This window comes from Callithrix jacchus, chromosome 6 (assembly GCF_049354715.1).
Source record: "Callithrix jacchus isolate 240 chromosome 6, calJac240_pri, whole genome shotgun sequence".
Taxonomy (NCBI): Eukaryota; Metazoa; Chordata; class Mammalia; order Primates; family Cebidae; genus Callithrix; species Callithrix jacchus.
This window is the reverse complement of record NC_133507.1, coordinates 70,724,934-70,738,837: the sequence shown is the minus strand read 5'-3', so window position 1 is coordinate 70,738,837 and position 13,904 is coordinate 70,724,934. Positions and strand designations below refer to the sequence as shown.

The window sequence follows — 13,904 nt, the reverse complement described above, 5'->3', positions numbered from 1 at the left end:
ATGGACATTCTATTTTTTTTTTTAATTAAAATTTTTTTAAGAATTTGACAGGCTGGAGTGCAGCAGGCTGCTCACAAGTGTGTTCATAGTGCACTACAGCCTCAAACTCTGGCCCCAAGAGATCCTCCCACCTCAGCTTCCTGAGTAGCTGGGATTCCAGGCACATGCCTGAGGCAGTAGTTCTATTTTTAATCTTCTAAGGAACCGTCTTACTGTTTCCCATTAAATTACATTATTTTACATTCCCACCAATGAGAATGTGCATTGTTAATGTATTCCCAGGTTATACTGATGGACATTCATGTTTGAGAACCACTGGATTAAAATAATACTGAAAATTGAGGATACTGCCAATTTCTACAAATGTTTAGATGACATATATATATATACATGTGTGTGTGTGTGTGTGTGTGTGTGAGAGAGAGACAGTTAATCTTGTTGGGGGACCTTGTCCAATAGGTGAGCCGTCTCCTGATTTTGGGAGGGGCCAACGTGAACTACAGGACAGAAGTGTTAAATAATGCCCCAATCCTGTGCGTCCAGTCTCACCTTGGCCATGAGGAAGTTGTCACTCTACTCCTGGAATTTGGCGCCTGCCTAGATGGAACGTCGGAGAACGGCATGACTGCCCTCTGTTACGCAGCAGCTGCCGGCCACATGAAGCTGGTGTGTCTGCTGACCAAGAAGGGAGCAAGGGTAAGAGGCAGCCTGCTCTTGAGTGGGGCTGGGGCAGGGAAATGGCTTCATCTCGTTGCTAGAGTTGTTATCTGCTGGCCCAGACTCTCTTGTCTCTCAAACCACAGCATACACAGAAAGGGTAGGGCTGCGGGGATCAGTCACTTTTGTAATGTGCCTGACTGGGGCACATTAGAGAGGTGTGTTTTGCTCAGACACAGTTACTCTGCTCAATGTTGTCCAGGGGAAGGCAGAGTTCCAGGGAGATCCTGGCTCCTAGCCACATGAGGAGGGCCAGCCTTCAAAACTCCTGCAAGTATTGATCCAGAAAGCACTGAGATTGGTTAAATGTTTGCTTCCCGCCCCCACTTCTTATCCCATTTTATGTCTTTTTAAAACAGTAAGATGAGTTCCATGGGTCTTTGAAGCCATGTGCCTGAGCTGCAGGAACTAGATTGCCTGGAATCTTCATCTTTCCACTTGCCAGTTCTAGGGTATTGGGCAAGTTATTGAGCCTATGTGTCTCAGGCTTCTTATCTGTAAAATGGGCATAACAGCAGTCCCTACCACAGGGCCGTTGTATAAGCATTCAATCATATATGAAATAAGCATGTATTGCTAAATAAGTTACTCTAGAGCTCTCAGCTTTTTTTTTTTCTTTTTTGACAAGAGTCTGGCTCTGTTGCTCAGTCTTGAGTGCAGCGGCACAATCTCAGCTCACTGCAACCTCTACCTTGAGGTTTAGGCGATTCTCCTGCCTCAGCCTCTGAGTAGCTGGGACTACAGGTGCGTACCACCATGCGTGGTTAATGTTTGTATTTTTAGTACAGACAGGGTTTCACCATGTTGGCCAGGCTGGTCTCAAACTCCTGACCTCATGTGATCTGCATGCCTTGGGCTCCCAAGCTATTGAGATTATAGGCATGAGCTACTGCATCTGGCTGGGAATTGTCAGCTTTAATAGTGTGAATGAGAATGATACTGAGCTCACTGTAAACTCTAGGTTTACTAGGAGCAATTTTTTGGGAAATGTACCTTTTGAATAACAGTAGACATAAGCTGCTACTTTTATCTTTTAATTAGGATATTTAAAGTTCACAAAAATTAGGGTTATAACAGCTATGGGAGCTTTATTTTTTCTCTCAAAAATTCAACATTTGGGACTTAAAAACTTCAGATCGTAGAGAAGGGAAATATGTGGCTAAGCCTTTGGGGTGGGTACATTACTGCTGCACATCACCGCACCTCCATTTCTGGATCCCAGCTGTGCTTTACATTGTATTCTGATGCCAGCAGGCCTCCCCCATCACAGCTGGAAGCTCTGGAGTAGGAGGCTGAGTGCTATGTCACAGGGCTCTGGCAAAGCCTGTAGTGAGGGTGCAGGGCGTCCTCACTATGTCACAGGGCGTCCCCAGGAGTCATGCAAGGCTCCTCTCCCAGCCCCAGTACTCTGGGGTTTAGATAAGACAAGAGGGGCTGCCTGCTGCCTTTGGGCCTTGAGGAGGAGGTGTGTGGCACTCACTCACTTATTCTGGCTAGCTGGCCTGCCCTGACTTTGTGGCCGCCCCCCTTACCTGCCAGCATGCCTAGGCCACCAGCCTGCATGAAGCCTCCTTCCCAATAAGATGCCCCTCGGACCCCCTTTCTGCTCTTTCACACTCAGCTGTTTTTCCACATCCCTCCTTTTCTTTGGATCTCCTAGGTCAGTGACCAGAGTGTGGCTCTATTCCCCCTAAATTATAGCTTGTCACAGCAGACTTAGAATGCCCCACCTGGCAACCAAAGCCGGGAAGCACAGGGCTTTGTCCGAGGTTTTGGTCTGTGTCTCCATACATGCTCGCAAGAGAGTTAGGATCTTTGGGTAATTTGCTACAGGGACATAGGGTAAGGAGGATGTTTTGTGACCCTGAGACTTGCAAAGGGAACCTGAGGCCTGGAGTGGTACATTTGTTACCGCCTGGAAGTTAATCCAGGCTAAGGTTCCAGGTACTCCAGAAAAACAAGTTGGAATGTGAACTCCACGTATGCTTATAGGGAGTAGGGTTTGCACACAGTTAGGTGGTGCATCCATGTGCTTAGAGGCAAAGTGTTGCTCAGTCGTACTCCTCCCCCACTCCTGCCTCTAGGTGGACCACTTGGATAAGAAGGGCCAGTGTGCGCTTGTCCACAGCGCTCTACGGGGCCATGGTGACATTCTCCAGTACCTGCTGACCTGTGAGTGGTCACCAGGTCCTCCCCAGCCAGGCGCCCTGAGGAAGAGCCACGCCCTGCAGCAGGCATTGACTGCAGCTGCCAGCATGGGTCACAGCTCGGTGAGTGGGGCAGGGGTCTTCTTCCTGGGAAGCTAGAGGCTGTAGCCCAGCAAGTCAATTGACACACTGAAGGGCTGAAAGAACAAGGATTCCAAGAACTCGAAGTTGGTGCTGACCACCTGCAGTAGAAGGTCTTTGATGGGCATCACATCCTTCCTGTGAGTGACAGTGCACACTCTTGTGTGCACGTGATGGGGACAGGCAGGCTTATTCTGTGGAAGCCTTTTGATGTCATTCACTCTCCGCTCTTCCTCATGTTTCTCCTCCTTCCCTGCTCTGCCCTCTAGCCCTGCTGTCTTACATTTTTTCCCCCTTTAATTCATTCTTCTACCTTTGTGTTCTTTTGACAATAATCACATGGAATCCTGATTCTAAAATCGTTCCTGAGTATTTGAAGGATTTTTAAAAATAGAGCTTTAATGCTTTGATAGCACATAAGAATGCTTGTCATTTGCAGCTCCTCCACTGAATGAAAACTCCATGCAATAGTTAAATAGAGCATTTATTTCTGACAGATGTTGGTATTCCTCAGTTTGAAGATTTAATTGTCACCTCCTGACCTGTGTGTCTTGGCTTTCTTTATCTGTGAATTTAATAATGTTTTGCGTGCTCCCTCCTGTGTATTTCTCACTCTGAATTATCTTGAGGCAATTAGAGGTGCCAGTATTTGGTAGGATTCTTTTTCCAAAACGAATTTAGTAAATTTCAGTGTGAAGCTGCCTGGCTGACTTGGGCATTCAGAACTCATGGGCGGACACTCACACAAGCATGAAATAGTGGCTGGCTAATTTCTGGCATTTAAAACATTAGAAGCACATAGATATATACACAGAGATAATGTCAAACACACGTGAAAATGTAGATGTTTTCCTTTTTTCAAGTGTGAAGAATTATCCTTGGAATGACCTTTGTCTCAACTCATGCTAACCCCCTTGTTTTAAAGCTGGTTGGGAGGAAATGCTGAGTGAAAACCACCTGAGCACAGCCAGTAGGGTGAAAAAAGCAGGGTTTGTTCACCATCAGACTTGAAGGGCCTAGTGGTCTCCTAACTCTGTTATCACATATGGCCACAAAGCTAGTGGCTTAAAGCAGCGTATGATTACTCTGAAAGCTCTGGAGGTCAGAAGTCTAAAATCACACTATCAGGAGGCCAGCCTGCCTTCTGAAGGCTCTAGGGGAGAACCTGTCTCCTTGCTTTCTCTCGCGTCTTGAAGCCCCCTGTATTTTTTAGCTCGTGGCCCCTTCCTCCATCTCCAGAGCGCCCCACTTTCACCTTAGCCTCTGTCATCTCTTCTCTGTCCTCTGACCTGGACTCCTCCTGTCCCTTTAAAGATGGTTGTGATTGATTAGATCAGGTGTGTTCAGACATAAACCTTGATAATTTGAGGTAATCAACCTATTTCAAGATTCATAATCACATCTGCAATTCCTTTTTGCCTTATAAGGTCGCATTCACAGGCTCTGGGGGTTGGGATGTAGATATCTTTGGGGGCCATCATACAGCCCCCCGCAAAGAGTGTGGGCTAGGAGACCGGAAGGTGGTGGTGTTGTGTTCTCCCATTGCTCGCTGCTCTTGCTCAGGGTGAACGCCGGCTCAGGTCCAGGGCACAGATGCTTCGTCTTCCTGCCTCCATGCCTGTGACCTGACCTCTTTGACAGGGAGAGTCCCATAAGGGAAAAGAATAATGCTGCCAGTAGAAAATGTATTTGAACAATACTTTGTAAAAATTTTGATTGAAGAAGGCATGTATAACCTTGTTTTCCTTCCTTGTGAAAAATTGATTCACTATCTTCTGGTGATTATGCAGAAACTGCACTTCATGTGATCTGCCATGTCCTTTGTTGATTAGGCTGGCATATTTGGGTCATGTTGGAATTCATTAGAATTCTGAGTACCTAGTAATCCTGAACAATGTTGCTGAAATTCACTGAGATTTTTAAAAATTATTCTCCAACTGAAAGTGTGAATAGCATATGAATTATACTTGAAAACAGTTTTCATTATATTTTTCTCTCCTTGTACAGCATGAGATAATAATGGTTAAAAAACAACACACTCTTTCCTTTGATGCATGGGCTGTAATAAGCACCTCTTGCTATGAGAACTCATTAAATCACCTTGCCACGTCTGACCTGACAGGTGGTCCAGTGCTTGCTGGGGATGGAGAACGAACATGAAGTAGAAGTCAATGGCACCGACCCGTTGTGGGGAGAAACAGGTAATTAGAATGCCACTCCTTGTAGTCTGGGGCAGTCTGCTTGATGTTTTAGCTGCATTTTGGCCTAATTGTCTTAAGAATGAATGATGTATGTAGTCCTATTTTTATTTTATCACAGGCATTTGAAGTTTAGAGCCTCTTGAACTTTCTAAATGAGTAGCAAAACATCACTAGAAGCATAAGATTTTATTTTTTAAAGCATTCTATTAACTGATTATTTTGAATTAGACTAGCAGTTGCCATGCATCTGATGAATGTCAGGTGGAAGTCCTTAAGTAAGGTGATGTTTTCTGGTTTGCCAAATCTCACACCTCTAACCAATGTGATCTTCCTGTGACCTGTGCATGGTTAGCCAGGCATGAACTTCCATTCCCATTCTCATATGAATCAAAGGTGGCTCAGTGCAGAAGTCAGTGGCCTGCCCTGCCCTGTAAAGAATGAGTATAAAACTCAGCCTCGTGGGGTCTCCTCACCATACCGAATGCAAGCTATCAAGTCATTTCCATTGGTCTTTACAGTGAGAAGAAGCCTGGACTGAGCACATCCTGGTGAAGATTTGAGTTGGTTACTTGTGAGACTAATCAGTAATGCTGCTTTCCAGTTTTCCATATGACTGGATTAGTGTTAGAAATCTAAGACTTTAAATTATGAGTTGTTTTTAAGTAGATGTCACCAAAAGCATTTAATATGAATTTGTAGGTTATGTTTCCATGTGTGTGCCTAATATATATGATTTCCATTTCTCTTGCACAGATTTGTTTCCAAATGCTCCTAAATTATTTTCTAACAAGCCAAATGGTGATGTGGCAAGCTTATTAGATAGCTCACCCTAGGGGAAAGCCGCAGAGCCTCACCTCCTGGCAGGAGTGCAAGCCTGCCCTTCAGAGCCTCACAGCTGTTTGTTCCATCTCCTTTGTGGGCCCAAAAGAGGAGCTGGGTGTGCTTCCAGGTATAGACAAAGTACAGAATTCCAGAGTTGGATTCTGTCTACGGATAAAAGTATGTGGATTGAAATACTGCATAATTCTTTATGGAGTCCTTCCCTTACCCTTTTAAATAGTGTAGGCTGCTCTATAATTTAGTGAAAGAAAAGTTTCCATGTGATGAAATTTGATAGTGGGCAGCAGTGTTGCTGAGTGGATAAGAGCATGACTACTGACAGCCAGAAGGTCCAAATCCCTGTTCTTTCATTGTCTAGTGATAAGAGCTTCTTGGGACACTTGTTCTTAGACATTCCGATTCACTATGGGGAAAGCCCAAGGTTGGATTTTCTGAACAAGCATCCCAGATCGTTTTAGAGGACTCCTAGCTCCCTGCAGAGCTGTCTGGAAAGCCTGACAGAGTAACACACAGTGAGCAGTACCCACGAAGATAATGGACATCAGGTTTAGCAGCCATGACATCACAAAGTTAGCTCAGATGAGAATTTCTGACCTTTAATATTCAAGATGACTTTTTCATTTGGAAGAAAATTCCAGAGAAGGGCTGACTTCTGAAGGCTTTTTGTGAGCTCTCTTCTCTCGATGACCAGTCCTGAATTGCATTATCCTCCCTCATTGAGAGTCTGCCTCTCAGTTGATAGCTAAAGAGACACATGAGAAACGACAGACTTCCCATCAGCCTTTGTCTTCTTTTTTTAAACAATGCTCATTTATTGGCTCACAGTTTATCTAGATTAGAATTCTTGGCACAGTCTGCCTGGATTCTCTACTTCAGTATCTTACCAGACTCCTAATTAGGTATTGGCTGGGGCTGTGTTCTCGTCAGAGAGTCCACTGGGAAAGACCCAATTCCAAGCTCTCAGCTGTTGGCAGAATTCATCTCCTTGTGGTTGTCCCTCGGGTCTTAATGAAAAGGTAAACAGTAACTCAGCCCCTCCCTTCCAAAGCCTCACGCATGTCCTTCAGATCACTTTGCAACCTAGGAAGCAGTTCACACTCTTCCTCACCAGGCATTGGGGTGAATTTCATTGGGCAAGAGTTTACTTGAGACACTTGTTAAAATTTAAACCAAGAAGAGGCAAGCTAAGTGCTGTTTTTCAGGCTTAGAGAGCCCAGTGGTTCTCCGTGGACTCTGTATCAACAAAATCAGCCTTGCTTTCTCTGCATTTTTCTCTCTGGTACCTTTCTCTTGTGGTCCTTCAAAGACAACCACTATTGTCTACTGCCCCAAGCCCTCCTACTTTCCAGATCTGCATTTGTCAGAAAAATACCTTGAAATCTTGCAGGGGGTTTCAGCTGAGAGAATATTTGCAAATATGGGTCTTTACACAAATGTGTACTGCATGCCCTAGAATGTGACATCCATGTTTGGGATTTGGCCATATGGGGTCTGTTACCAACCCTAAATGTGGGAGTGATGGTAGATGTGGCATCGTACAGAGAACCGAAGGCCTTGGTAAGGATCATGTGAGTGAATGGGTCAGCTCACAGTCCTCTTTCTTACCAGGAGAACCTTATCTGTCCCTAGCCACAGCACAAGGATAGGATCCCAAGAGTGATATCTATCTGGGATGTGGGAAGGTGGCAGAAAAACTGGAAGCTTGGTGAGGATAACACAGTTCATTATTTCTTTTGAAACTTTAAGTATGTTACAGAAGTCTTTTCAGCATAGATTTAGCTGTGAACAGCTTGGCTTTAAAATGCTAGCTGATGAGGTGACAAGGCAGACCTTCCTCCTCTGTTTCGACTCACCTGCTGCCTTTGAAAGGCCTGTGGTTTCCACCCCCTTTGGGAGGACAGCTACCTGCCCATCTCTTCTCCGCCATTGCCAGAGCCAGTGGCAGGGGTGCTAAATTCATGCACAGATTCCTCCTTCAGTTTTCTGCCAGGAGAGCCTTGCAATCCAGTGAATCTGTTCCACATGGCAGAAGTGTGGCTGTTGTGCCTATTGCTAATTGGAAGCGGTGGGTTCTTGGCAAGGTAGAATGATGGCCACTAGCCAGGGAATAGCAGGCCCGTGGAGGTCCCCCTCACTCAGGCCATCAGTGTGGTGGCATCAGGCACAGAGGCAGCCCTCCACCCTCAGAGCCCTGCACATCTCACTGCTGGTGACCCTGAGTCAACCGATGTCATCACAGAAGTAGGTGGCTCCTATGTTAGGTCGAAGAAAGCAAGATAACGTACAATAGAATTTTAAGACATTCATAAAAAATGGGAACAGTATTTAGTTTGGAGGTTTATTGCAGAAAACCCACAACCTTTAGAAAACTTGCAGAATGTCTTTACTGGTTTTGGAGAGCAGAGGGCTTAACCTGTATAAGTGTCTGTTTTCACCAGCATCGGGACCATTTGCTTTTTGTGTGTCCAGTGTTTAGGGACCAGCCATTCAAAACTCAGTTCTGTAGTTCCAGTAGCTCTTGAGCTCTCCCTCTCCCCACCTGTATCCTCCCCACCCCAGAAACGAAGGGCTCCAATGGAGAATAAGAAGTAGTGTGACCCATTCATCAGAAGAAAGCTCAGAGCAGATGATGAATGCCTGTACCTAACAGCACCGCCCTCAGGCTGCCAAGGCCCTTGGCTCGGTGACATTCACAGACTCGGTCAGTGTCTGTTCTGTAGTTTCCAGGCGGCCTCAAACATGGTGAGAACCCACCAGATGCTTGTGGCATCTGTTTCCGGCATTCCACAGCTGTGACAAGTCCATGCTGCCTCCCACAAAGTTCTGGCTACACTGAGTTACTGTCTCCATGTCGGTGTTTGCTGTGAATTAGCTTAAGCCAGAATGACCAGAAATGCTTAGCTGGTGACCTCATGCTGCTGTGGATTGGCAGAAGGACTGTGTCTGCAAGTCACAGGCCACTCTCAAGTATGTGAGCCTGCTTATGGGCTTCTGGTTAGAACCTTGCACTGAAGAGAACAGAGGCCCTTCTACTCCATCCAGCACTTGCCATTCAGGTAGATGGGTCTGTCTGGTATCAGAGCCTCACCCCTCTCCACTCCCTTTGCTCACTCTGCAGTTCCCTTCATAGGACTTAGCATCGGTACATCTTATTTCATAGGCTTATTCTGCGTGGCTTCTTTGATAGGAAGCTGCTTATCCCAAGTTTTTTGAGACAGGGTCTCACTCTGTCACCCATGTTGGAGTGCAGTGGCACAATCATGGCTCACTGTAGCCTCTGCCTCTCCAGGCTCAGGGGATCCTCCCACCTTGGCTTCCCAAGTAGCTGGGACTACAGGCATGAGCTACCCCATCTGGCCAATTTTTGTATTTTTTGTAGAGATGCAAAAAATGGGGATCCACTATGTTGCCCAGGCTGGTCTTAAGCTCAAGCAGTCCTCCTGACTCAGCCTCCCAAAGTGCTGGGATTACAGGCATGAGCCACCACACCCAGCCAGTCATAGGCTCTATGAGGGCAGAAATTTCCCTGTCTCTTGTGCTCACCTTCATGTATGGCAGCTGTTCGTTCTAGTGCTGCCCAATAGAACTTTCTGTAATGATGGAAGTGGCATCTGTTTTGTCCAGCATGGTAGCTGCTAGCCACATATGGCTATTGGGTACTTGAAATGTGACCTGTGCAACTGAGGAACAACACTTTAAAATCTTACCTTAATCTATGTAAATTACACGTGATGGGTGGCCACCAAATTGGACAGCACAAGTATAGCCCAGTGCTTGTCACATAGGTATTGACCAAGTGGACAAGTGGATTTAAAGGAAACAAGGCCATATCATTTTGAGGGAGGGAGATGTTCACTTGCAGAATAATTTGGGAGAAATACCTGTGGTTGGAGGGGAAGGAGTAAGGGGCCTGTTCACTCATAAAGACCCAGTGTCCTGATTTCTTGGTGTTCTAGTGCAGACCACGCTCTGCTGGACTCCAGGATGGCTCAGATCCTCTCGCCATGTCTTCGGTGCGGCACCTGTGCTGAGGGCATGGTGGGCTGCTGGATTGGATTAGCAGCCAAGCTTGGTGTGGGCATAGCCCCATCTGTGCGCTCTTCAGCCTGGGTGTGTTGTGCCCATGCTGGGCTCTGGCAGCCGTCCTGCCCTGCTGTGGTTACCCCCTTGGAGGTCCTTCATGCGTACAGGACTCTAGTAGCTCCCCAAGGAATGCCCATCCCTAATTTCTGGAAGGGGATGCCCTATCAGAGTTAGTTAAAAGTCTGACTGAAATACTTTATGTGAAGTGTTACTTTATGTTAAGTCAGTACTGTTTTAATTGTTGAATACTTTCCAGAAGAGTTTAGTCAGGTAAATAATTTTTATTTCCAAAGCTACTATTTGTCCCTGTTCCTGAGATGGGCCAGATCTTCTCTGCTGTGAATTGAATGGACTATTTAGGCACATCGCTGGCCTCCCTTTGTGTAGCGCATGGCAGCAGTTCCGCTCACTGTAGTTCACTGTTTGCTAATTCTGGATGGAATTTTGGACAGAACCTGGCTCCCTCTGGATCTTGAGTCTCAGACAGTGCCCTGCGGCTGGGGTGGGTGTTTCCAGGCCTCTTGGGGGCACGGTTTTTGCACCTGTTTCCAAATTAGGCTGTGAAGCTGGGTCTTGTTGTATTTGAAACTTTGTTGATTTATGTTTCCCTCTTGTTTCCATGGGACTGCTTTCCTTTCCCCTTTTGTGGCTCCTTTGGCTTCTGTCACATGGGCTCCCAGGGCATGGATGGTGGGCTTCCTGCCTCCAAGGCTGCCCCAGAACACAGGGAGCTGGATGCCTTATTACTGTTGGTGTAAAAACTACCCATTCTTCATTTGAATTTACTGCAGGTGTTTTGGAGAGAAGAGGGGCTATTTGGTAAGAATTTAAAACAAATGTCAGAACTGCTGGGTTGAGCCTTGCAGTCACATATATAGTCATGCCCCACATAATGATGTTTCTGTCAGCGATGGACTGCATGTGGGAAGTTGTTCCCATATAATACTGTGTCTTTACTGTACCTTTTCTATGTTGTGTTTAGTCACACAAGTTCCACCATGTTACAACTGCCTACAGTATCCAGTACAGTAACAGGTTATACAGGTTAGCAGTTTAGGAGCAAGAGGCTGTCCCATGTAACCTAGACGTGTAGTAGGCTACACCATCGAGGTTCTTGTAAGTCCCCATGTTACATATAGGGTGGTTAGCACAATGATAGAATCACCTTATGATGCATTTCTCAGGGTGTGTCCCTGTCATTGATAATGCTTGGCCTTTCTCAGGAAGTATACTCATTAGGTGAGGCGTGCAGATCTCAGGACAGAATTTCAGGTGAGAAATTGGAAGGAAAGAGTTTTTCCACATCTTGTTGGGGCATGTGGAGGGTATGCATTACATGGAACACACATGGAGTATCCTGTAGAGAAAACTGTGACTTGCTGTTGTACACTGAAGATACTGGATTTTTCAGAGATCCTGAGCATCTCACCAGTAATGGTTTTGGAAAATCTTTATCAAGGCATTCCTTCCTCTGCAAGTGTTTGTTCTAACAAGGTTCAGTAAGGTGAATGGGCCTGGAAATCCAGGCTGCTGTCTGTTGAAACTGTCCATGCCATAACAGCATGATGGGGGGTAAGCCAGTACCCTCCAGGGTGCGTGGGAGGGACAGCCTAGGATCCTGAAAGGAGCAAGATGGGGTGGGGGTGACCCTGTGCCCTATAAGAGGAGGGACAAAGTGGGGTTATCAACATGGAAGGGGTAACTCAGGGCTCTGGATGGAGGACGATGGGCAGAAAGGGGGGTCCCCCAAACAGTGGAGGCAGATGGGGGATCAGAACTGAGAAGGCTGGGTTTGTCCACACCCTGTCCTCCTGGTTTTGCCCCTGATGTGGGTGAGTTCCAGAGACTACTCCTCTCTGCAGAGAGGGCAGAGGGGTCAGATCAGCGTGTCCCCACCCTGTAGGGCAGGCTTAGTGGCCAGAAGTGAGCAGGTAGAAAACCCAGGAATTGGTCCCTTGACTACCTTCATCGAGCTGTTCTTGCTGTACAGAGTCCATTTTTCTAGTGAATGATTCCTGAATATTAATAAAAAACAAAACACTTCTGCCTTCAACAGAAAAACATATTCATTCATATTTTGGGAAAGACTGTACTCCCACAGAAAAATCATCCTTGTTTCTTTCAAATTCTTGAAATGATACTTGGATTCTTTCTGTGGGTTCTTGAGGCCAGATGTGAGATTGTGTCAAATGCTTTTGTGGAAATGCCCCATTTTACACTGAGACCTCATGTGTAAAATGGCACATAACCAAGTCCTTAGTACAAGTTTAGCCTTTACTGAGAGGAGAGAGAACCTTATGCCTGCTTTAACTCATTTGGTGTGTAACCCAGCCTTCCAAATGTGAACATTCTCAGTACACTTTAGAAATGACAGCTGTCCAAAGGTGTCCTCTTCTCATGGATTCTTAGAACAGTCTGTATGAAAGATGGCTTATGTTGTTTATGTTTTAGGAAATTATTTTTAAATTGAGGTTACATTATTTATAGCACACACATTATTCCTCAAAGGATTTGAAGAGGCTTATATGAAAGGATGCCAATAAGAACTTTAAAACACTGAGTCAGGAATAGGACATGAGGAAACGCACAAGCATTTGTGCCATGATGTACTAAATTGAGCTACTACTGTGGCCATGGAATGCCATGTGGCCAGAATTAGAGGGCAACACAGTCCTTGTAGACTATTTTTATTGCCCATGGGAGAAATCGCAGCAGTTCCTTAGGAAAAGAAAAGCACTTTCTGGTACTTTTTTTCTGAACAACACTCATAGAAAGCTGATGCCCTGTTTTTAAAGGTGACCTCCTGGAGGCAGCAGTGTAGGAGCTAAGAACTCAGACTTAGCCACACTCCCACTAGCTGTGGGACCTTAGCAGTTGTTTAATTTCTCTGGGGCTTTTCTCATCTGTAGCAGAGAACTAAGAGTAGTGCTTCCTCATAGAGGTCAGTTGTGTTCAATGAACTTACGAATATGAAGGGCCAAGAGCATCGTGTAGGAAGTCTTAACAATGGCATGGCATGTTATTTAAGGCTGATAGCATCTTCCTATTTTGATCAAGAGCATGACTTCAGGTCCATTCAGTTGCTGGGGTTAAATTTCTGACTCTGATGCTGATTTCTTTTGTGATTTGGGGCAGATGATGTAACCCCTGCGACTCAGGTACTTCACCTCAGTAACATGGACATCATAATGACATCTGGTTCAAAAGGTCAGTAAGATTAAATGAAAATCCACCCAGGGTATTTTGCACAGTTCTTAGCAGTTGATATGTGTTCATTAAATGCTAGGTATTCTCAGGATTGTGATAAGTTAATATTGTAATATGTTAATGTATGCTATATGTTGTCCAGTGAGTATTTAAGTGGATATATAAGTGATCGAATCTTCAATTACTTTGCAATTACCTTGGAAGATGGAGTTGTAATTGAGGGGTGGAAAAGAATTTTGGTCACACATGTGAAGTCGTGTTTACGGGTGCAGTTACACATTTTATTTTTTAAAAGAACTTGGCAATTTGAGGTTCCTGTTTAATCTTTAATCCACACACCGACTGACTGTTTTTACAGTAGAATTTGTAACATGGTTAGGAGTGTTCTGGTTCCCTAGACTTGGGTTCTGCCCTGTATTCACCTCCCATAGGTAGCTCAGTGGAAATGGGGTCATGTCTGTCGGCACAGGGGGCCGATTTCTCCATGATGCTTGGTTGCCGCCTGTTGCCTTATAACACAAAATCCCTATGCTTGGCCCCAGCCAGGCTGTCTCTGCAGGCCCCATCA

At 45.5% G+C, this 13,904-nt stretch overlaps 1 protein-coding gene across 42 annotated transcripts in view; it reads left to right on the top strand.

Annotated features, from left to right (window-relative positions):
• TANC1 (tetratricopeptide repeat, ankyrin repeat and coiled-coil containing 1) overlaps positions 1 to 13,904 on the top strand; it is a 257,115-nt gene that overhangs the window by 219,591 nt on the left and 23,620 nt on the right. For 21 of the 42 annotated variants that reach the window (XM_078327636.1, XM_035304784.3, XM_078327619.1 and 18 more), the window contains 4 exons: positions 460 to 696; positions 2,802 to 2,987; positions 5,128 to 5,206; positions 13,265 to 13,336. In XM_078327636.1, coding sequence (XP_078183762.1) covers positions 460 to 696; positions 2,802 to 2,987; positions 5,128 to 5,206; positions 13,265 to 13,336 — 574 coding nt within the window. The remainder of the gene's footprint in view (positions 1 to 459; positions 697 to 2,801; positions 2,988 to 5,127; positions 5,207 to 13,264; positions 13,337 to 13,904) is intronic. The other 21 variants (XM_078327639.1, XM_035304791.3, XM_035304789.3 and 18 more) reach the window with 1 other exon arrangement.